The 25,022-nt window shown below is 35.8% G+C and overlaps 1 protein-coding gene across 4 annotated transcripts; it reads right to left on the minus strand.

The window, feature by feature from the left end:
* Positions 1-209: 209 nt before the first annotated feature.
* On the minus strand, positions 210-18,411 carry LOC131125299 (ETS-related transcription factor Elf-1-like). Of its 4 annotated transcripts, none has more exons than XM_058066716.2 (8): positions 18,125-18,411; positions 12,906-13,258; positions 10,692-10,812; positions 5,517-5,624; positions 3,283-3,438; positions 3,127-3,198; positions 2,387-2,582; positions 210-2,290 (listed from the first exon to the last, which is right to left on the minus strand). In XM_058066716.2, exons 2-8 carry the CDS (start codon positions 12,963-12,965, stop codon positions 1,711-1,713), a joined length of 1,293 nt encoding a protein of 430 aa, XP_057922699.2. In that variant the 5' UTR covers positions 12,966-13,258; positions 18,125-18,411; the 3' UTR covers positions 210-1,710. The 4 variants fall into 4 exon arrangements, with proteins under 4 accessions (XP_057922699.2, XP_057922700.2, XP_057922701.2 ...); XM_058066717.2 differs by lacking the exon at positions 18,125-18,411 and adding an exon at positions 13,860-14,692; XM_058066718.2 differs by lacking the exon at positions 18,125-18,411 and adding an exon at positions 13,338-14,692.
* Positions 18,412-25,022: the final 6,611 nt, after the last annotated feature.

Raw genomic sequence — 25,022 nt, forward strand, 5'->3', positions numbered from 1 at the left:
TACCTTTACAGTAGACTATTTTGTGTAGAAATGATTGATATCTAGTCGCAAATTTCGGCTTTTATGTTGAAAGCTAGAGGATACTGTTTGGCTTATACAGTAGGTGTACGAGCTGTATGAAAGTAACGTAAACATATTTTGCCTCTTACGTATATAAGCAAATGTGCATTTAGTGCAAATGAACAAGAATCACTTGTAGACAAAAAAAATGAGAAGATTATATTTATTGTGTATAGCTTGAGCATAAGCTTGCGTTCTACCACATCCTTAGTGCATCAAAGCAAACACACCACCCAAAGCAACAGAAAACGCCACCTCTCCCTCTATTAAAAATCATACAGTATCAATACACCTCCAGTTAACGCAAATAGTAAGGATTCCCCCAATTAGGTCTTACTTCATGTTTAAATACAAAACTTTTTTTTTTTTTTGCATAAAGTTCCCAGAGGTCAAAGGCACAGTTGCAACTTTGTGAAAGGGTACGTTCAGTTTCTATGAGGAGTGGGGTGGCCGGCTAAGTAAATAAAAAAATGGAATAAACTGGGAATCAAAACACACCAAACTTAGCATTACTTCATTATGAAGGGCCCAGCCACTGTCGTTTTTTTGCACAGTCGGTGCAAAACAAAACAAAAAAAAAAACCTGAGGGAGAAAAATGGCAACAAGGCACAAGTCAAGCATTTTTCACAGGCATATTGTAAATATACAATAAGTAAATATATCAAGGCTTTACAGGTTCAATAGAAGCACTTACATAACTTCAATGTGTGCATAGCAGAAACAATAAGTAAATAGCCGCAGTGTGAATATAGGAGGCACAGTAGCTAAATAAGTCAAGAGTTCGCTCATGATTGTCAAAAACAAACAAAAATTTGCTGAAGATACCTTCAATACCCATCAGCAGCAGTGCTAAATTACTATTCTAAACAGTGATCCCTTATGATTTATCAATTCATAAGACGAAAAAATTCCATAAAAATGTGGAATGTTTCCCTTAATACCCCCCCCCCCATCGCAAAGGAGAAAAGAGGGCAAAAGGATGGACTGAGATATTCAGGCACTTTCAGAAGAAACATACAGCAGAGATAAACATTAGTGCAAAGTCATTGTCAAGGCAGAGGAATGATTCAGGATACGAGGGGTCGGGGGGAGGCGCAAAAAAAAAAAAAAATGGCAGAGCGGCATGGAAGTGCAAGCGGAGGGTGTGTGTGTGTGTGTGTGTGTGTGCAGAGCCGCTGTAGGTTCCAGTGTCTATCTTTGGTGTCACGTGTCGAACATAGGAATGATGACAGAAGACGGGGATAACATTAGCTTAATTTCGACTGTGCTATGGGGCTGACACAGTTAAATCTGATGGAAAACTGCACTTTCTTTGGATCCACAATCGTTATTGCAGACAGAGAGGAGTGTGTGGTGAAGCTAATCACTAGCCGGTGTGGTGTGGGGTCACTACACCAGTAATATAGTTCTTTGGCATAATAATGTTAATAACAATGTTGCTATAGGGTTAGCGGATGGAGCGTTGTGTTCTCTTGGGGTTTTATTGGGGTTCATGTCTTAAATAAGGACTGTGATGAGCTGAACCCCCCCCCCCATAGTGCAGTTTCCTTTTAAGTAATGAAATGCTTTCTGACATTGCAGAGTGGAAGTGGTCAGTGGAGTGCAGTGCATGTATGTGTGTGTGTGTGTTTGGGGGGTGGCTCCGTAATCTACTCGTCAGAGCCAATAAGAGGCACCAGTTTCGGAGGCTCCACCTGCAAAGCTTCCGGTCCTGGCTGGGACTTCTCGTCGTGTGTATGCGGCGGACCCCTCCTGTCGGCCGAAGCCTGTTGCTCACAGAGGCTCCCCAGCAGCTGAGCCGTTTTAAAGACCGACGCGTGGCCTGCTGGTTGGAGGGACTGGACTTTCTGCAGATTCTGAAGGGTGCGCAGCATCTCAGCAGACACGATGGGCAAATGCTGCTCCTGGATGAGGCTGGAGTTGGAAGGTCGAAAAACAGTGTCGCGAGCAGACCTGCTACGTTGGGTCGGCGGGGTCTGGACGGAGCTGAGTGACGTCGTTTTCTGTGGGACGGCGTCTTTCTCCTCCACTGATTGGTCGCTTGAAGACAGAGTGCTGTCATCGGAGTCCTCGCTCGCTCCCTCGTCGTTAGCACTGCTGTCATGTTCTTCATTCTCGTTGCTGCCATCGCCATCTGTTATATAAATCATGTCTTCGGGGAGTGACGTGAACTGGTAGACAAGTCGTTGGCCTTCCACTTTATTAAGGATGCCTCTTTGGTAGTAATACCTACATGACCACATCGGTTCCAGATTAACATAGCAACAATAAATATGTTTTTGTCAACTAAAGAGCATTATGTATAGACTGTTTTTCATACTTTACCTGAGTGCTCTGCCCATGGTTTCATAATTCATATCTGGCTTGTTCTTGTGTTTGCCCCAGAGTTTCGCCACGGCTTTCGAGTTAACCAGTTTGAAGATTCCTGCATTGGGATTGGTCCATTTAATGTAGCGGGGGCAAACTTGTCTGTCTTGTAGTAGCTCCATTAGAAACTGCCACAGGTAAAGCGTGTTCCCACCTGAGGAACAAACACAGGAAGTGATTCATAAATATATATAATGTATATAAGAGTCATGATAGGTGTTCTACTATGATGTTGTAACGATCGCGCCCTCATATAGAGGTAACGAGGCTACAACGGGGGGGATATCAGCTGTAAGAAAAAAAAAGAAACATTGCCGAAAATGCTTGGTTGCCACACCACGGCAGTTTAATTACTCCAAAACCAAACCCCGCATGTCATCCCCTCCCAACCAACCTAACTAACTAACTAACTCCCACCCGCCAACAAAGACAACCATGAAACACCCAAATTAATCCCTAACGTTTACCCCCAACCCTGAAAGTGTCCCAAAGTTCCCCGAAAAGTCAGTGCTTGTCCTCAAGACAGAGGTGAAAGCCGCAGTTCCACTCACGGACGCGCATCCGCTTCTCAGTCCGATCCCTGGGTCCGAAACCTTGCCCAAAGTCCCAATAGGCTCAAGCAGAGAGGGAAAAGCTGTGCCTATTTCCATAATATTGTACAGACTTCAAGGAAATCCAATGATGAGGTTCCACTGTACCTTTATTGTACTTATTCCTCTTCACTATTATGTCAGGGGTGGGTGATTCCGCCCTTCGATGTCGTTTTCTACCTGCAAGGTGAAGGGGAAAAACAGAATGTCATTTAAATGACATTTTACATAATTAAAAAAAAAGGTTATTAGCAAGTGACTGACTTCTCTTTTTGGACTGCAGCTGTGTTGCAGGATTATTTGTGTGCAACGACTGCCACTCCGGCTCTTCAACAGCCCCCACCAACCCCTCTGCTGACACAGTCACCTGAGTGACAGGAGCAGTGATGACGTCACCCAGCGATGGCAGGAAGGTCTGGGCTGTGGTGGTGGTGGTGGTGGTGGTGGTGGGGTTGTGGGATGGGGTCGGAGGTGTCCAGACACAAATGTAATGGAAAAGCACAGCATGATGACTCAAAGTAATAATTCTATGTCAAATGTGTCCTTTTTTTGGGGAACCAGATTCAGTCTGACAAAGTTGCCAAGTCGGTGACACCGTTCCCTCCTGCTACATCTTCTTACTTCTCGTAAAATTGTCAAATTTTTCATTTGATTATGACTTTTTTTCACTTAATATAAAATTGAAGCTGGTTTTTAAAATCTTCCATGTATTTCAACTTTCATCCTGTGAATTTTCTACTCGTAATTCTGACTTTTATTCCCATCCTATTTTGACATTGTTCCCATAGTAATTATAATAATAATAATATAAAATAATAATAAAATAATATTAATAATAATAATAAATAAAAAAATAATAAAATATTTATTTATACAAATACATAAATAATAACTTTTCCCCAACCTAGTTTTTCCACTTTATTTGATGTTTTTGTTGATTTGTCACAATATTACGCCTTTTTTTCCGTAAATGTTTCAACTATATGCAAGTAAAATTTTTCCTCATAATGTAATAAGTTTATTCTCATAAAACTATATTTTGAATTTATTTTTGTAATATTAACTTTTTCAAACCTAATTTTTCAAAATGTATAACTTAATTTATTCTCTTTTTTAAATAACTTTTTTTTTAATATTTCAACTTTGTGCTACTTAAACAATGTCATTTTGGTTTTTATTTTTACATATATGTATATATTATATTTTGTATTTATAATTTTTTATTTTCTACTCGTAATTCTGACTTTTATTCCCATCATATTTTGACTTTGTTCCCATAATAATAGAACTTTTTCCCCAACCTAGTTTTTCCACTTTATTTGATGTTTTGTTGATTTCTCACAATATTACATCCTTTTTTCATAAATGATTCAACTATACGCAAGTAGAATGACATTTTTCCTCATTTATTTTTGTAATATTAACTTTTTCAAAAAATATAACTTCATTTATTCTCTTTTTAAAAACCTTTTTTGAATATTTCAACTTTGTGCTACTAAAACAATATCATTTTTCCTTTTTTTTTACATATATGTATATATTATATTTTGTATTTATATTTTTTATTGTCTACTAAAACAATTATTTTTCCCCATAATATTATGACATTATTCTTGTACAATTACAGCTTTTTTCCTCAACATATTAACAAAAAATGTGTAATATTTTGACAGTATTTTTTCTGTCCTTTATTTTTCTTGAAAAATTTATTTTGAAAATGTGCCGCAGGCCGCACTTTGTACTCTCCCCCGTTTTAAAATGTGTTTATGAGTGAGGGATCACCACAAGTAAATGTATCGAAAACACTAAACACACAATGTGCACCATATATAAAATGTGTGCGAATCATTTGGCCGCTACCTCTGCTCAAAATGCCAACGTGCATGTGATTAACGCTTGATAATAATCTCCATAACCTTTAAGGACCCCATGAAAATGGCACTCATGCTTCCTTGAATTTATGAGTCTGGCAGAGTAGGGGTGGTCAGTGAGTTCAGCAATAATTCCGTCCAACTTTAAATTGTGTTTATATCAGAGATCCTATTCTCAAAAAGCAATTTGCTCCTACTCTGAAAAAAAAAAAAACAACAGACGCATTAATGGAATAGGGGTGAGAGAATAATAGCTTTTTAGTTCACGGGAAATGATGATTTACATTAAGTCTGAAAGTGTATCCTATCTGAGTCACTGTTCAATTTATTTTACCTCAGAAGTACAAAACTCCCTGCTTTATGTTGTGTACAATAAAAGAGCCTTCAACTTTCTTCCTAATGTAGTGTTTCATTCCGCAACATTAATGCATTAAAATGACTAAAACTGTTCATTTCATTAGCAGTGCCGCATTAATATGATAACGATAAGGGCAAAAACTGCTATTCATCTGTCATGAACTTTCTCAAATCAAGCGCCCATCCTCTATTCATTACCGATAAAACTCTTATCTGGAATTATGAAATATTGGTTGACCTCTACAAGGAGATTGGACAGTGCATACTTACAATAGTGTTGCTCTAACGACAGAGTGTCAGAACAGTCCAAGTCAAGAAGTGAATCAGCAGCAATAAGTGTTTCCATGGTCTCGTCGTCTCCACTTTCACATGGCTCCACTGAAGACCGCAGAGAAAAGCACACCACATCAACAATGATGGTTAGACGGCACGATTCTCAAGTATCGACACAACAATGACTTTTGAGTGCAGAATCAATTCCATTCCTTTCAAGAAGCACTACTTAATGTTAAAACCTAAATAAGATTGAGATCTATCAGAATGGAAATGGTTATAAGCCATTTCTAAAGCTTTGGGACCACAGCAAACCACAGTGAGAGTCATTATCTACAAAATCCACAATTATCCACAAAAAAACAAATCAAGAATAAAGAAAATCAATCAATCAGTAATAAATAAATAAATAATAATAATAATAAAACGGCAAATAATAAAAACTTAAGAAACCACATATAGTTGGTGGGTAGACAAATTATTTTTTTCAGATTAAAATGAACAAAGCATTATTAGAGCCCTGTAGACATGACAAAACACGACTATAGTCACATTTATACTTGTTTTATTTACAATATATTGCGCAACTGAGACAGATGCTAACTCGCAAACTAGAGCGCTAGCGACCTAAACGGTAGCCTTCAAGTTATTTCCTTTAAACTTAAATAGCCAAAAACTTACCACTTCCACACGGATAGGGAGGATAACTATTAACAGTTATTTAACCTTTAACATGAACATTAATCAAACGTAATAATTTTATATATAATTTAATACAGCATCCATATCAAACTTGCGCGGGCCGCACTAACATTAAACTTTCATATCAAGGCGGGGGCCTCAAACTAGTGGCCGCGTGTTTGAGACCCCTGGTTTAGATTGTTCCACAGATGGCGGTAATGCACACAAAAGCTGCTTGCCAAACGCCAATAAACAACAGAAGAAGAAAAACACCACGAAGAAGAACACAGTCTGACAACTTTCCGATTGAGTGGATACAAGATACCTCAATCGGATTGGGAAAAGGAATATTCCACCCCTGTGAATCCGATTTTATATTAATTCGGAGTGGCACTTTTATCTCGGAATGAGGTGTATACAAAGGTTACATGCTTTCCTTTTAAGCAAATAACCCGAATAGAATTGGAATATTTGGGTCCATGTATACGTGGCTAGTGACCACAAGAGTGCAGCAACGACTCAACCAAGAGGTCACAAAAGACCCCACAAAATCATCCAAAGAACTGCAGGCCTCACTTGCCTCAGTTAAGGTCATGTGTTCATGACTCCACCATAGAAAGGACCCTGGCATTACTGGTTCCAGTTGATGACTCACATGCTAACAACTCACTTTAGACTTTAGGATGTTTACCTTTTATGTATAATAAATATGACAGTTTTAAGCGTGGGGGGGGGGGGGGGGGGGTTCCATTTTTGTCCTAGCGTGTATTGCCTTGAGTTTTGTCGGTTCAGGGTCCAGACACGATATGAGTAATTGTAAATCACACAGCAGGACTGCTTAATGGACTGTTTTAATAGCGGTGCCATCAATGTGATGAAGTACCTTGTATATGTAATTACCAGGGACACCAAGCCAAGAGGTACCCATGTCCAGTTGCTGTCACCAGTAGTAAGAACAGTGATAACCAGCGACAAAACCATCATCTCATCCTCTTTCAAGCAAAAATAAATAAATAAAAATAGAGATATGCCGAGGGGCGGAACAGAGGTACAATGGAGTATTAAAAAAAGAATAAAAGTAGTAAATTTATGAGACCAAAGTTGTGAATTTAGAACAAATGTTCCAAAGCAAGTGTGTAACAAAAAGAAATAATTCGGAGGAACTCATCGAAATATTGATGTTGCGCGCTAACAAAGGATCTGCGCGATCGATCGATAGCGCTGCACCTGAGATGGATCCATCGTTAGCGCAAAAATTGATCGATTTCTGCGCTCATGATCGATGGTATATGACTGTGCCCGGGATGGATGTGTGTAGTTTATTTAGATGCCAACAGATGGTAGCGCTGAGCGTTGTTACTTACAAGAATCAACAAGAAGTCGATGCATGTAAATTTCAAATCTTTGATTAATTGTCAAGCAGTTCAATTTGTTACCGTTCCCAGCGGGGGGAGTGTGAACCCTAACCCCTAACCCTAACCCTAACCCTGTCATTGTATGCAATGAGCAGATCAACGATTGTCATTATATCGTCAGTGTTGTGTCAAAGCATCGGTCTCCAGCGCAATGCAGTTATATCCATCGTGAGCACAGAAATCGATCGATTTGTGCGCTAACGACAGATCCATCTCGGCCGCAGCGCTATCTATCGATCGCGCAGATCTATCGTTAGCGCGTAATAGCGATACTAAACAACACACACAAAGTCGTCCTATATATTGCATGTATTTTTTTTGCCTAAAATATGCATTTTCATGCATAACAATTGATAAATGAGCTAAAATGGAAATATAGTATAAGCCATGAAGACCATCATTCAACTTGAAAATGTAGTATTCTACATTGGTCAGTAGGTGTCAGTAATACTTTTGTGAGACGATCTTGGGTATACAAGAACGAAATGAGGCAAGATTTTAAAAATTATATATATATATATATATATATATATATATATATATATATATAAACAAATAAATTAAAATTATTACTATTAATTATGATTAATTTTATTTGCTGATTATTAATAATAATTAAATTATTAATATAAATAAATATATCAAATATCACATATATATCATTTTTAATATATATATATAATATAAATAAATATAAACATAAATAAATATAAATTATTACTATTAATTATTATTAATTTTATTTGATGATTATTAATAATAATTACATTATTAATATAATAAATATATAAAATATCATATATATAAATATACTGCACTCTGTGTATGCTACTGGTCCCGCTTCCACCCACCGAGACTGTATGACTGACAAAAGGGCTCACTCTGTTCATGCCGTTGTTCTACGGCACAAACGCTCCAAGGTGCTTGAAGCATGGCAGAAAATGATTCATTAATTTATTGCTGTCCAGACTTTGCTCCCGTGAGGTATTTTTTTCCCCAAACAAGATATTTTGTCATGTTTCACCTCGTAACACCTTTAATAACGCGCTTTACTGTTGCATCCATAGCCCACAAGAAGATAAAACAATGTCACTTCCTGTCCGCCACCGATTCCGCTCCCCAACCGGATCAACTGTCTTATTTTCTCAGATTATGTCTACTATATTGTGTAATAAAGGTAAAGGTGAGTATATGATGTGCTATTTCATGTCTTCATGCCTCTCATAATGTTAAAAAGCATATTTAGAAGATCGTAATCAAGTTTTCTATGCCATAAATACAAAAATATTCCATTATAAAAAGGGATACTGCCTTGTTTATCAGGGTTAATCTGTCACCCGCAAAATTAAAACAACTATCAACAATGAAAAGTATAACTTTTATAATTAAGACATTATTAAATAATATTTGACTGTGTAGCAAGTATAAGATCCATCTGAAAGAGATCAAAGCAGCATTGACGAGTCTCTTTGAAGGACCTGGAAAACATCTGTTCGCTAACAAAAGCTGTCAAACATGGATATTAAAACACTTTCCTCCACGTATAAAAGGCCACACGGAACCTGGCAGTGTAACAAGATAAAGGTGATAAGTTATAAATGGTGATATCGTTATCCATAGTCTTTATCACGCGGACACAAACGTGGTTTTGTAGTAGTTTGCGAGCTAACGTAGCCTAGCCCCCAGCAGCCCATGCAACTTAGATGAGAGTAGAACGAACCGAAACGACGGCAATGACTTACTCTTAAGTCCCAGCTCCGAGGAAAGGTAAAGCTATAGCTTTTATGCTGTAGCAGGAATCCACCAAGTCTACATTATCATGGAATTTATGAGCAGTCTTTCGCAGACCATAGCAAGGAATGTTGTGTTTAACTTCCTGGGTTGTTTTTTTTTTTTTTTATAAGGAGGGTGGTCCTTGACCTGGAATGTGAAATGAGCATGCGCGGATGCCGATCCCGATTTTGATTGCAAGGCCACCAGGAATGAAAACATGAAGCATTATAGTGTGAAAAAGTGGTTGCTCCTTTTCCGCATGTTCCCTTTTTTTTGCATGTTTGATACACTTAAATGTTTCAAATCTTCAAACAAATTTAGATAGTAGTCAATGACAACAGAACACAATTATTAAAATAGTAGCCAATGACAACAGAACACAATTATTAAAATACTAGTCAACAGACAACAGAACACAATTAATAATTCATTCATTTTCTACCGCTTATCCTCGCAGGGGTGCTGGAGCCTATCCCAGCTGTCTTCAGGCGAGAGGCGGGGTACACCCTGGACTGGTTGCCAGCCAATCACAGGGCACATAAAGACAAACAACCATTCACACTCACATTCATACCTATGGACAATTTGAGTCGCTAATTAACCTAGCATGTTTTTGGAATGTGGGAGGAAACCGGAGTACCCGGAGAAAACCCACGCATGCATGGGGAGAACATGCAAACTCCACACAGAGATGGCCGAGGGTGGAATTTAACCCTGGTCTCCTAGCTGTAACGTCCACTAAACACTAGACCGCCGTGCCGCCCAGAACACAATTAGTAGTTTTTAAATAAAACTTTATTTTTAAGTGTCCAAAAGAAAAATCCAAACATACATGGCTTTGTGTGAAAAAGTGATTGAAATAATCATCAATCGATAAGTCTGGAAAAAGCTATAAAGGCATTTCTAAAGCTTTGGGACTCCAGCCAACCACAGTGAGAGCCATTATCCACAAATAACAAAAACATAGAACAGTGGAAAAAGAACATCATACAAACGGTAAAATGTAGTGGAGGTAGTGTGATGGTCTGTGGCTGTTTTGCTGCTTCAGAACCTGGAAGACTTGCTATGATAACTGGAACCATGTTGGAATCATTTTTGGGAGACTGAAACCAACTTGAGGCGTTTTTAAACCAACCTCTGGATTTTTCTCCCTAAAGAGTTTCATTTAAAAACTGCATTTTGTGTTCAGTTGGGTTGTCATTGACAAATATTTAAATTTGTTTGATGATCTAAAAAATGATTTCTATAAAGGGGAACTTCATCATAGGTATCATAGGTGTGTGTTTGTCATCTATGCACTGACCTTTAAGCAAGTGGGGGTCCTCTGCCTGTGGTTCTTCACATAAAAACCCTGAATATGCTAGCAGGTGGTGATGTGGAAGCGGTTCCATGATCACAGCAGGCACATCAGAGTGATCCCTCAACTGCACGAACAAAAAAGAAAAATAAAAACACGTTAATACACGAACTAACCACAACTTTCGGTAGAGATGCGCAATATAATAGCGTCTATAACAATTACATATACAAGCCAATTATGTAAATGACATAATCCACTAACACAAATACATCTCACATCAATGTTTATTATTAGTAGTAGTGGCATAGAACTACATCACTGCATGGTACTGTGAGTATGACTCATTTACTCTCAGTATGACACCGTGCAGTTTTACATTGTAGCAAATTACAACAGCATTATTAAATACATTGTTAAATTGAAATATCTCCCGCTGTGTTAAAAGTGAGCCGAGTCACATTGTACAAGTTTCAATTTTGCATCTCCCAGCAACTATGGTGTGTTCAAGGACACGCCAAACAAAGCGCATAATCTCTTGAAAAAAAAAAAATATTACTAGTAAAGCACAGAGATATAAACATGTTAACATTGTGGGGTTTTTTTTTAAAGCAGTGGATCACGTCTACTGTGCATTAACATGTATGTAACATGTACACTACCTTTTCTTCTTTTTGCATTTTTAATCCCTCCTCAGATACTTAAGAGGGCAAAATATAAATTGTTTTAAATATATATAAAAAATTTATAAAAATATAAAAAACATATATATTTTAAATATAATATAACATGTTCTACTGGTTAAAATTTTTTATAATTTTTTTTAGTGGTCATTACAGTGTGAATACCTGACAGAAAATGACAATTTCCAGACAAGATTTTAGCTTTTAAAGTCTCTTTCACTTAATGCTTGCTTGTTTCCAAGACATTCTTTTTTGTATTTTTTGTTCTCTCACTACCTTTTCTTCTTTTTGCATTTTTAATCCCTCCTCAGATACTTAAAACCCAACAGGGCAAAATATAAATTGTTTTAAATATATAAATATATTTTAAAATATTTCAAAATTTTAAATATATATTATATTTTAAATATAATTATATATTATATTTTAAATATAATGTAAATTTTTCAGCTGGTCTTAAAATGTTGATCATTTTTTTTTGTTGTCATTACAGTGTGAATACCTGACAGAAAATGACAATTTCCGGACAAGATTTAAGCTTTTAAAGTCTCTTTCACTTAATGCTTGCTTGTTTCCTATAAATTTATCTTGTATTTTTAGAATTTTTTGTTCTCTCACTACCTTTTCTTCTTTTTGCATTTTTAATCCCTCCTCAGATACTTAAAACCCAACAGGGCAAAATATAAATTGTTTAAAAAATATATTTTAAAATGTTAAAAAATGTTGAATATAATATAAATTTTTCAACTGGTCTTAAAATTTTTATCATTTTTTTTGGTAGTCATTACAGTGTGAATACCTGCCAAAAAAATGACAATTTTCGGACAAGATTTTAGCTTTTAAAGCCTCTTTCACTTAATGCTTGCTTCCAATACATTTCTTTTGTATTTTTTGAATTTTTTGTTCTCTCACTACCTTTTCTTCTTTTTGCATTTTTAATCCCTGCTCAGATACTTAAGACCCAACAAGGCAAAATATAAATTGTTTTAAATATATAAATATATTTTAAAATATTTTGTAAATTTTAAATATATATTCTATTTTAAATATGATAAAAATTTTTGGGCGGCACGGCAGTCTAGTGGTTAGTGCGCAGACCTCACAGCTAGGAGACCAGGGTTCAATTCCACCCTCGGGCATCTCTGTGTGGAGTTTGCATGTTCTCCCCGTGCACACGTGGGTTTTCTCCGGGTACTCCGGTTTCCTCCCACATTCCAAAAACATGTTAGGTTAATTGGCTACTCCAAATTGTCCATAGGTATGAATGTGAGTGTGAATGGTTGTTTGTCTATATGTGTTTGTCTTTTTGCATTTTTAATCCCTCCTCAGATACTTAAGACCCAACAAGGCAAAATATAAATTGTTTTAAATATATAAATATATTTTAAAATATTTTTAAAATGTTAAATATAAATTATATTTTAAATATAATGTAAATTTTTCAACTGGTCTTCAAATTTTAATAATTTTTTTTGTAGACATTGTGTATTCACATTCTTTTGTATTTATAAATGACATACCGCTGACATTGACTCACCCCTGACAGGTTCCCATGATCACTGGCGAAGTCAAAGATGAGCTCCGATTGCTGTAACATGGCTGAATATGCCAAACAAGCCTGTAGATGGAACCGTGTAGCTATAGCATCCCAGTTCTCAGGACTACGATGTTTTGTTTTTTTTTTTGTCTCTAGACAGAAAAAAAGTGAATTGCTGCAGGCGGAAGCTGTGGACCTTCAGTCGGTCATCGTAGAGCATACCCCAGATACCGACGTCTCAATGGTGACCGTGAGTGTACAAAACGACGAGAAGATGTCACAGGAAGTAATGTTTTTCGACTTTAAATGGGGAAACGACAGCTCGGAATTTTGTCCTGTGGTCAGAGTTGAACCTGTCAAAAAAAAACAAAACACAAGAGACATAAGTATCACGGTAGGTAGAAACCGAACAAAAAGTCACCAGTTGCATACTTATTTGACACTGAGCTGAAATTCACTTTAAACAGCACAGGCTGCTTTTCACTATCATGCATCTAACTCATATCTTCTAAAAGAGGCCAAACCACCAACAGGAAGGAAGTGTTTGAATTGTGATGTGCATGTGTGTGTGTGTGTGTGTGTGTGTGTGTGCGTGCAACTCTGGGGAAGCAGCTGGCGTTGAACATGAAACGTTATGTCTTTGCGCAACATTCAAGGTCCCTCAGCCGTTACAGTCACATTCCTTACAACATGTTGGGGACATTTCGAATCAAAGCAAACCGTCATTTATTTTTATTTTTTTTTTTGTTTTTGTTTTTTTTTTAAATCCCATAATCACTCCAGTCCTTCCTATTCCATCCCTCTCACAGTCCTCTGATCATTCAGCACGTTTGAATAATTCCGAGGTTAAAGTGACGCTGGAGGGATTTACTCTCTCCCGCTGTTGCACAGATGCTTCTTCATTTGCAAGTTTGAAAGAGAATTCATCAACATGGCGGCACACCTGCACCTTACCTTTAGGTCTTTTCTGTTGGAAGATCACGCCACTAATCAGGTTTTGGGACCTATACAGTAGCTTCCTGGAGGAAATAGCTTTGAGGAATTAATTCTCGGCATATTTTAAATCCCATTAATCCTCCAACCTTAGAGGCTTTTGCGCTTCTTGATGTTTTTCTTCGCTTTCTCCGAGGGTGAGAGAGTGTGAGAGCGCATCTTAGCGCAACATGTTTAGGTCAGTTATCACACAGGAAGCACAGCTCAAGTTAGGAGGCACCGCTTCCTGAGTGCTCGTGCCAAACCATCTTCGACAGCAGTGGCCTTCTCGTTTTTTGTTTTTTTTTTCGCTTCCTGTGATGTTTGCATTGGTTGGCGCTGCTGGCGGCTTTCAAAGAGTTGTTTTTCCACCTGAGATCGGTACTTTTAGAAACGACATACTGTGCGTGGTCAAGAGAGATAAAAGTAGAAAAAATATTGTAAAATTAAACGATAATTTGTAAATAAGACGATTTTATTGAAATTAAACGATACCTACAAACCAACATGACTGTGTGCCTTTTGGACTGAGGATTTGTGATACATTTTGCACTGTTGCTGCCTAAAAGCAGAGGCATTTTGGTGACGGTGTATATTCCCAGACAGTATATACTCTCCCTGGACCCCTTGGACCTCAAGGTGGGGTGCACCTGTTTTTGAACACTTCACCTCTGCAATGGACAAAGATGAGTGCATAAGATGGAAGCAGTGTGCTGCCATTGTTCAGTTTGGGTGCAACTGCAAGCCACCAAAACGGTCTGTTTTAATTTATTCCACCCACGGACACGCCCACTCTGCTGTTATTGGTCACATTCCCAAACTACTTCCTGACTACTGTGAACAAACCTTTCTAATTTAGTCTTTGGTGAACTAATTGAAAAGAGTTTAAGAGCTACTGGCAGCTCATGAGCTATAGGTTGGAGACCCCTGATGCTCTTCCAACCTCTCCTACCCGAGGAGGAGCCCACATTGTCTGACACACTTTGTCAGAAGCGCCACTGTTGCCATGGAGCTCAAGAGAACCTGGACTCGAGGGCGCTGCAAGCACTCATTGTCGGACACACATTGTCAGAGGCATTTACTAATGGCAGACAATCTTGGCATAACATTGGTAATAGAAATTGTTTTTTGCGGGACTACCATGTTCCAGACAGTGAGAATATTATATATATTAGAAATATTATACGGCTGCACGGTGGTCGAGTGGTTAGCGCGCAGACCTCACAGCTAGGAGACCCGAGTTCAAACCTTGGCCATCTCTGTGTGGAGTTTGCATGTTTTCTCCAGGTTTTCTCCGGGTACTCCGGTTTCCTCCCACATTCCAAAAACATGCTAGGTTAATTGGCGACTCCAAATTGTCCATAGGTATGAATGTGAGTGTGAATGGTTGTTTGTCTATATGTGCCCTGTGATTGGCTGGCCACCAGTCCAGGGTGTACCCTGCGTTCTTGCTCGAAGACAGCTGGGATAGGCTCCAACACCCTCCGCGACCCTCATGAGGAAAAGCGGTAGAAAATTAATGAATGAATGAAGAAATATTATACATGAATATTATACGCATATTAGAAAAACATTTTTTTACATGAAAACTAAATAAAATTTTTAAAAATCAGCAATAATTTTAAATAATCTAGTAAAAATATTAAGTTGTAATCAAGCATTAAATTGTTTTAATTTTCTGAGAAAAGGAAAAATAACAAAAAAAACTAAATAAAAAAATAAAACAAAATAAAGTTGTAATTTTTGGAAACTTAAGTTGCGAAAAAATTAAATGGAAAAAACAGTTGTAATTTCAGAGAATAATGTCAAAAAAATATTAAGAGACGATCACTTTTTTTAATTTTCTGAGAAAAGGAAAAATAACAAAAAACCAAAATGAAAAAATAAAACAAAATAAAGTGGTAATTTTTGGAAACTTAAGTTGCGGAAAAATTTAATGGAAAAAACAGTTGTAATTTCAGAGAATAATGTCAAAAAAATATTAAGAGACTATCACTTTTTTTTTAATTTTCTGAGAAAAGGAAAAATAACAAAAAAATGAAATGAAAAAATAAAACAAAATAAAGTGGTAATTTTTGGAAACTTAAGTTGCGGAAAAATTTAATGGAAAAAACAGTTGTAATTTCAGAGAATAATGTCAAAAAAATATTAAGAGACTATCACTTTTTTTTTAATTTTCTGAGAAAAGGAAAAATAACAAAAAATGAAATGAAAAAATAAAACAAAATAAAGTGGTAATTTTTGGAAACTTAAGTTGCGGAAAAATTTAATGGAAAAAACAGTTGTAATTTCAGAGAATAATGTCAAAAAAATATTAAGGGATGATCACTTTTTTAATTTTCTGAGAAAAGGAAAAATAACAAAAAAAAACTAAATAAAAAAATAAAATAAAGTTGTAATTTTTGGAAACTTAAGTTGCGGAAAAATTTAATGGAAAAAACAGTTGTAATTTCAGAGAATAATGTCAAAAAAATATTAAGGGATGATCACTTTTTTAATTTTCTGAGAAAAGGAAAAATAACAAAAAAAAAACTAAATAAAAAAAATAAAATAAAGTTGTAATTTTTGGAAACTTAAGTTGCGGAAAAATTAAATGGAAAAAACAGTTGTAATTTCAGAGAATAATGTCAAAAAAATATTAAGAGACGATCACTTTTTTTAAATTTTCTGATAAAAGGAAAAATAACAAAATAAAGTTGTAATTTTTGGGAACTTGAGTTGCGGAAAAATTAAATAGAAAAAATAGTTGTAATTTCAGAGAATAATGTCAAAAAAATATTAAGAGACTATCACTTTTTTTTAATTTTCTGAGAAAAGGAAAAATAACAAAAAAATTTAATGAAAAAATAAAACAAAATAAAGTGGTAATTTTTGGAAACTTAAGTTGCGGAAAAATTAAATGGAAAAAACAGTTGTAATTTCAGAGAATAATGTCAAAAAAATATTAAGGGATGATCACTTTTTTTAATTTTCTGAGAAAAGGAAAAATAACAAAAAAAAACTAAATAAAAAAATAAAATAAAGTTGTAATTTTTGGAAACTTAAGTTGCGGAAAAATTAAATGGAAAAAACAGTTGTAATTTCAGAGAATAATGTCAAAAAAATATTAAGAGACGATCACTTTTTTAAAATTTTCTGAGAAAAGGAAAAATAACAAAATAAAGTTGTAATTTTTGGAAACTTGAGTTGCGGAAAAATTAAATAGAAAAAATAGTTGTAATTTCAGAGAATAATGTCAAAAAAATATTAAGAGAAGATCCCGGTTTGAACCCCTAATTTTTGCTCTGTAAACCGTCCCACAAATCTGACATGTACGGTATTTTTGTCTTTATTTAAAAAAATGCTAAATATATCTTGACCTACATTAGATCTTTAATTTCGACCTTTAATTTCTCTGTAGGTGGCCCTCATTGGAACAACCATGCACTAAGCAGGTTCCCAGCTACTGTACTTCTCTCCTAACCTGAATTTCAGGCTGGGGCTGCACAGCGTGGCACGTTGCCTTGCAAGCATCTATTTGGGTATTTTTGTTTTTTGCTGCAGACCAAATCTCTAATTCTCACATTGTTCTTTCCTTAAACGGCAGCTGCTGTCCACCGCCATTGTGCCACCTGTATGTATATTCATTGTTAGCGCACCCTGCAGCCTTTGTTCATCGGTACTCTGGTCACATCGGTTTGTCTCTCTGCTGGCCTTTGCACGGTGGATCTGAGCCTGTGAAGTGGCTGCCAAGCCCCTCGGGTGACGCTGATAAGGCCCCCCCCGTTACCGTTCATTCCCCCGTTTTGCTTGTGTGGAAGGTATAAGCGCGTGAGATAGGAGTGTGCGTTTGTTGGACAGAGAGAGGTTTGTGTGTGAACTAGGCCAAGCTGATAACAGTATGGCGGGTGAGGGTGCAGCTGATAAGGGCCCTCGGCTTCCCTGCTGTAACAGGGGCCTTCTTAAATGAAATATGGAGTAAGGGCAGATTAGATATCAGGGAGTTCTGGTGGTGGTGGTCACAGCAACTCTTTTTTTTTTTTTTTACAACATTCCTGATGTTTATACTGTATATGTGTGTGTGTGTGTGTGTTTGATAAACAACCCATGCTAAAAATGTGAGTAGCCTGCCCTGGAAACTGGTTTCACTTTCCTTTTACATGCCGTTCACATAGAGCCTACCCTGTAATTCTGTTTTATGTTTTACGGCATCAAACAGAACAGAATTTACAAACAATATGATATAAAATAAGAAGCATGAGGTTTACCTCTGGTTGATAAATTGTATACATGCAGCAGAACAGCGGCCGATCACATGATCCCAAAAAAAAAAAAAAAACAAAAAGGAAACTCTTCTCATCTGGCAAACACGAACGCCTCATCTGTTTACATACCACAGATCACTTTCCTTTTGTGAAACGTCCAAGGTTATAACGTAGATCACTAAAGTTAAGGTAGATCTTCCCACCTCTCTTCTCAGTCAAGTCCTTGTCAGATCTTGCTCCCTCGCTTTTTTTTTTTTTTTTTTCCTCTCTTGAACTGCCCCCCTAGTGAGTTCTGATTGGTTACCTGTGTTGTGAGTCAAGGTAACCCATAGTAACAATTGTCAGCGTGGAGCAAATGTAAACACGGGTGTATTTGCAATGTAAAGCAGAGAACCAAGCAACCCGCGAGCAGACGTGCTGCTTTATAGTGGACACAAGGGGTGGGAGATACTGCAAATTAAAAAGGTAAATACGGGGGAACGGTATTGCCGACACCGACGCTGATAAGGATACTGGACAAGCTCATTGAAAGATTTTGAATTTAATTTATGATGATAATCATGATAAAACACAGTTTGAATTATATGGCTTCACTAATAATAATATTTCGCTGGGACTTAATAGTGGCTGCGCGGTGTAGAGTGGTTAAAACGCAGGCCTCACAGCTAAAACACCCGAGTTCAATTCCACCATCGGAATATAATAGAACCGGGATATAACTTTCCCACTTTTGGACAGATTTAGTTAAGATACTCAATTGTTTTAGGCCACTATTAGAGATTTTTTGATATTGAGATTTTTTTGTAAAAAAAAAAAAATTAAAAAATCAATAAAAAATGTAAAAAAAAATTCAATAAAAATATAAAATTATTTATGGGACGTAAGAACATTTTAGGGTGGCTGAATCCCCCTAAAATAGGCCTAATGACCCCACTGACACATACAACCGCAATCCTTTTTATTACATTATTATTATAAAATTATTACACAAGTACACACAATCTACACTGCAAAACCTCTGCTCAAGCTCTGCAATCATTCTGTCCAGTGGACGGAACAATCAAAAATAAAAATAAAAATAAAAATAAAAATAAAAATAAAAATAAAAATAAAAATAAAAATAAAAATAAAAATAAAAATAAAAATAAAAATAAAAATAAAAATAAAAATAAAAATAAAAATAAAAATAAAAATAAAAATAAAAATAAAAATAAAAATAAAAATAAAAATAAAAGGCGGCACGGCGGTCTAGTGGCTAGTGCGCAGACCTCACAGCTAGGAGACCAGGGTTCAATTCCACCCTCGGCCATCTCTGTGTGGAGTTTGCATGTTCTCCCCGTGCATGCGTGGGCTTTCTCCGGGTTCTCCGGTTTCCTCCCACATTCCAAAAACATGCTAGGTTTATTGGGTACTCCAAATTGTCCATAGGTATGAATGTGAGTGTGAATGGTTGTTTGTCTATATGTGCCCTGTGATTGGCTGGCCACCAGTCCAGGGTGTACCCCGCCTCTCGCCCATAGACAGCTGGGATAGGCTCCAGCATCCCCCGCGACCCTCGTGAGGAAAAAGCGGTAGAAAATGATTGAATGAATGAATAAAAATAAAAATAAAAATAAAAATAAAAATAAAAATAAAAATAAAAATAAAAATAAAAATAAAAATAAAAATAAAAATAAAAATAAAAATAAAAATAAAAATAAAAATAAAAATAAAAATAAAAATAAAAATAAAAATAAAAATAAAAATTATTTAGGGGGGCTTAAGAACATTTAAGGGGACTGAATCCCCTCTAAAATAACTTGAAGGCTACCTACCGTTTAGGTCGCTAGCTCTCTAGTTTGCGAGTTAGCATGTGTCTCAAGACCCTGCAGTTGCGCAATATGTTGTAAATAAAAAAAGTATAAATGTGACTATAGTCGTGTTTTGTCATGTCTACAGGGCTCTAATAATGCTTTGTTCATTTTAATCTGATAAAAATAATTAGTCTACCCACCAACTATATGTGCTTTCTTAAGTTTTTATTATTTGGTGTTTTATTATTATTATAATATTTATTTATTTATTACTGATTGATTGATTTTCTTTATTCTTGATTTGTTTATTTATTTTTCATCTTATTTTGTACAGAAAAATAAAAATTACGATATTTGAGAACAGTAGAATGTTTTATCAGAGCTTTTCTTGTAGAAAATCGGAACCAAAGCACTGAAAAAGTTTGTATATTTTTCTGTTTTTAATAAATGCGTTTTGTTTTTTTTTTTTTTGGAAAACCTGATGTGGCCCAGCCTTGCCCAGACCCTAGTTCCAGTGGCCCCCACATAAATTGAGTTTGAGACCCCTTGTTTTACGCAGTCCCTGACACTCCCTAGTGGCAGAAATCTGCACTGAATCCCTGGTTATGTCTGTGCCATCCTTGATGCCCCCCCCCTTTTTTTTAACAATGAGCAAACACACCAGATTAATTTATATACTAAAACTACCCAACTCAATTGGCTGAAACCTTGTGATTCCTTTTTACGGCTCCTTGGTGAATATGATCAGCTCGACTGTCTGCAAGCAGCTAAACCTGCTGTTTTTCTATCAGCGCTTTTGGTTGCATAACTACCCTTTTTGTGAACTCTTATACAAACCCGGGTTCCAAAAAAAGTTGTGCTGCATGGAACCTAAATAATATGCAAATTTCCTTTGACCTATATTTGGTGGAATGCAACAATAACAAGTTATTTCTTGTTTTGTGAATAACAACAATGCAAGTATTGATTAATTGTTTTCAAAGAATAACCCAGAATACTATGTTATGGTACATTTCAGAGCAAATAACCTAATACTGAATATATTTCAACATGAACAGCATCTGTTTACCTCCTGGTGGTGCAAGAGATAAAGTCACTTGCCCTCTTTATAGGAGCACAAATGAATGCTGTGTATTTTTATGGTTTTATACTGCATACATTTTTTTATGTCTTCATGTAATATAGTCATCCCTCGCCATTTTGAAGCTCGAATTTCACAGCATCACTCTGTCATGGTTTTGTAAAATAAAGAAATTAATAAAGTATGCATATTTAATTCAATTGTAAATATTCTTGGCTTAAATTTAACATTTTCAAGCATAAAAATGCCTAAATTAAGTTAAATACAAATTTAAGGAAGGCAGGAAGTGCACTGTCAAAGCTAACATGTGAGTTAGTTACTTATGTTTAGGATGTCTCACTTTGTATTATGATGTCAATCTAGTATGTTGACTAAGTAATTTAATTTAATTTAATTTAATTTAATTTAATTTAATTTAAATAACAAAAAATTATATTAGGAAAGCAGGAAGTGAACAAATGTAACAGTTACTGATTGTAAAAGTACCAGATGGAGGGGTAGGATTTAATAAGCTTTGCTTCTTCCTACTCCTTTTGGACATGTGGAACTGTGAACTGATTATGTGATGCATTCAATTGTAATCTGATGCATGTTCAAATGAAATAAAACCATTACCATTACCAATAGGATTGTAAAGGTGACTATAGGGGTGTTAGTTCATGTCTAAAGGACTCTAACAGTGCATCGTAAAAAAGTTGCAAACAGGTTTTCTAAATCCTACCCCTCCATCTGGTACTTTTACAATCAGTAACTGTTACATTTGTTCACTTCCTGCTTTCCTAATATAGTTTTAAGTATTTGATTTACTTTACTTTACTTTACTTTACTTTACTTTACTTTACTTTACTTTACTTTACTTTACTTTACTTTACTTTACTTTACTTTACTTTACTTTACTTTACTTTACTTTACTTTACTTTACTTTACTTTACTTTACTTTACTTTACTTTACTTTACTTTACTTTACTTTACTTTACTTTACTTTACTTTACTTTACTTTACTTTACTTTACTTTACTTTACAATGATGTGGCTCTACTAACCTAGTTCTGGAAATGCTAGTTTTTTTCCAACATTGTCAACACCCGATGTCCATATGCCACACCGACATTTATGGTGTTGATGGCTAATTTCTTAATTTATGGCATGATTAAAATAAATACATAAATTGCAATCATGTTAATACAGCTGGAAACTCTTCATATGATCAAAGAAATAATACAATTGCTATTTCCTGGGAACAGCTGAGTGAGTATGTGGAGCATCGGAATTTGTGGATTTGATTAAACAGGCCACATCTGACGGTGGCGAATGTCTGTGTTCTTCTGCCCGCATTCATCTTTTCCTTTTATTAATCTTTTTTTTCTCTCTTGACAACTCTGCCTGTGATATACTGCACTTCCCTCATTAGAGGTTGTCTTCTCTCCATGAGACTGATGTTTAATGGGAACCTGCCAACAGAGATGATGATGTCCTCGTACTTGTTCTTCTAGCTAATTGGTGCAGTCTTTGAAAAGAAACACCTCTATGTCAATTTTTTTTCTAATTAACCTTCAATTTTTAAGAGGAAACCTGAAAATAAGTATTCAAACGCCATAATTGTTTTTAATTTTGTTGTCCTCAGTTTTGTAATATACAGTAAAGTCTCGTTATATCGATATTCTCGGGAGTCGGAAAAAATACCGATATAACCGGACTATCCATATATCCGATCCTGCGCCGAACTGCATTAAAAGTGGGCGGATCTTTGATATGGCATGTAATTTTCTCCTTGAGTTCATGGATTGCGTATCTAGCATGCTTTTGTACTACAATAAATTTTGTACTACAGTAAATAAAAATAAACTTACGCTGTAGTGATTACCGGTTACCGGGACATAATTTACCCCGGAACTATCGATAGGGAAGGTGTTGCCACCCGGAGGGGTAGGCGCAAGGGACGGGTGTTTTCCGCTGTGTGTGCTGCACTCTGGTGGTGGAAGTGTGAAAAATAAAGTTGACTGGAAGCAGCCGTTCGCCGTGTTCTTTTTTGGTATTGAAATCCTTAAGCAAAGATTGATTTAAGCTGCTTTTGTATCGATATAAGCAGACCAAATTGGCTGGCGGGAGATGAAAAGGGCGTCCTAGTAACCGGATTATCATAATAACCGGGTATCGTACTAACGGAGCTAATTATATCATAAAAGACTAGAAATTTGCCGGGAAATGAAAATAGTATCGTAATAAGTAGTAATTCGTTTTAACCGATATCAATATAACGAGACTTTACTGTAGATGAAAAAGCCTCTTTTCCCCCAGTTTTGCTGTTTTTGTCTATATGTGCCCTGTGATTGGCTGGCGACCAGTCCAGGGTGTACAACGCCTCTCGCCCCAAAACAGCTGGGATAGGTTCCAGCACCCCCTTGCAACCCTGGTGAGGATAAGCGGTAGAAAATGGATGAATGAATGAACTTTTGTATCTGTATCTGACAAATCAGATCATTATAAGCAGCTGGTGGTAAAATTCTTGAAGTCCTACAAAGCCCTTGGCTGCAATATGTCACTGAAGATAGATTTTTTTGCTTTTCCATCTGGATTTCTTTCAGTTAAAGTGTGGAGAAGTAAATGATGAGTACATTTTCAGTTCATTTTATCAAAATAAATGAAACTTTTATCTCTGAAGAAAATTGAGTACAAAAATTTGTAGACCAGTATAACATGTAATACTTACACTATCTTGCTGTATTTTATCACTTCCTGATAAAAAAATATGTCATAGGTGTACTGTGCTTCACAGGCAAGATTAAACAGCTACCTTTTACACCAGGGGTCTCAAACATGCGGCCCGCGGGCCAAATGTGGCCCGCAGGACACTAGTTTGATATGTATGCTGTATGGTATCATGTACCCAGAAAAAATTATTACATTTGATTAATGTTCATGTTAAAGGTTAAATAACTGTTAATAGTTATCCTCCCTATCCGTGTGGAAGTGGTAAGTTTTTGGCTATTTAAGTTTAAAGCTGTCCTCGCTCTTGAAGGACTGATTAAATTTTAAGGGGCTGCACGGTGCACGAGTGGCTAGCACACAGGCCTCACAGCTCGAAGACCTGAGTTCAATTCCACTCTCGGCCATCTCTGTGGGGAGTTTGCATGTTCTCCCCGTGCATGCGTGGGTTTTCTCTGGGTACTCCGGTTTCCTCCCACATTCCAAAAACATGCTAGGTTAATTATAGTCACCAATTAACCGAGCATGTTTTTTGGAGTGTACTTAAATACTTAAATGTAAATACTTAAAATACTTAAAGTATATTAGGAAAGTAGGAAGTGAACAAATGTAACAGTTACTGATTGTAAAAGTACCAGATGGAGGGGTAGGATTTAATAAGCTTTGCTTCTTCCTACTCCTTTTGGACATGTGGAACTGTGAACTGATTATGTGATGCATTCAATTGTAATCTGATGCATGTTCAAATCAAATAAAACCATTAAAAAAATTTAAAAAAATTAATTATAAAAAATTTTTTTTTTTTTATTAAATTAAAAAATAAAATAAAAAAAACTAAAAACTAAACAAAAAAATAAAACAAACAAAACTAAACAAATAAAACAAAACAAAAAAAAACAAACTAACCTAAAGTAAACTAAACTAAACAATAACAAAAAAAACTTATTAGGAAAGCAGGAAGTGAACAAATGTAACAGTTACTGATTGTAAAAGTACCAGATGGAGGGGTAGGATTTAATAAGCTTTGCTTCTTCCTACTCCTTTTGGACATGTGGAACTGTAAAGTAAAGTAAAGTAAAGTAAAGTAAAGTAAAGTAAAGTAAAGTAAAGTAAAGTAAAGTAAAGTAAAGTAAAGTAAAGTAAAGTAAAGTAAAGTAAAGTAAAGTAAAGTAAAGTAAAGTAAAGTAAAGTAAAGTAAAGTAAAGTAAAGTAAAGTAAAGTAAAGTAAAGTAAAGTAAAAGTAAAAGTAAAAGTAAAAGTAAAAGTAAAAGTAAAAGTAAAAGTAAAAGTAAAAGTAAAGCTAATCAAATCAAATACTTAAA

The sequence above is a fragment of the Doryrhamphus excisus genome, linkage group LG6, assembly GCF_037039965.1.
Source record: "Doryrhamphus excisus strain RoL-2023G ecotype Guam linkage group LG6, RoL_Dexc_Guam_v1.1, whole genome shotgun sequence".
In the NCBI taxonomy this organism is placed as follows: Eukaryota; Metazoa; Chordata; class Actinopteri; order Syngnathiformes; family Syngnathidae; genus Doryrhamphus; species Doryrhamphus excisus.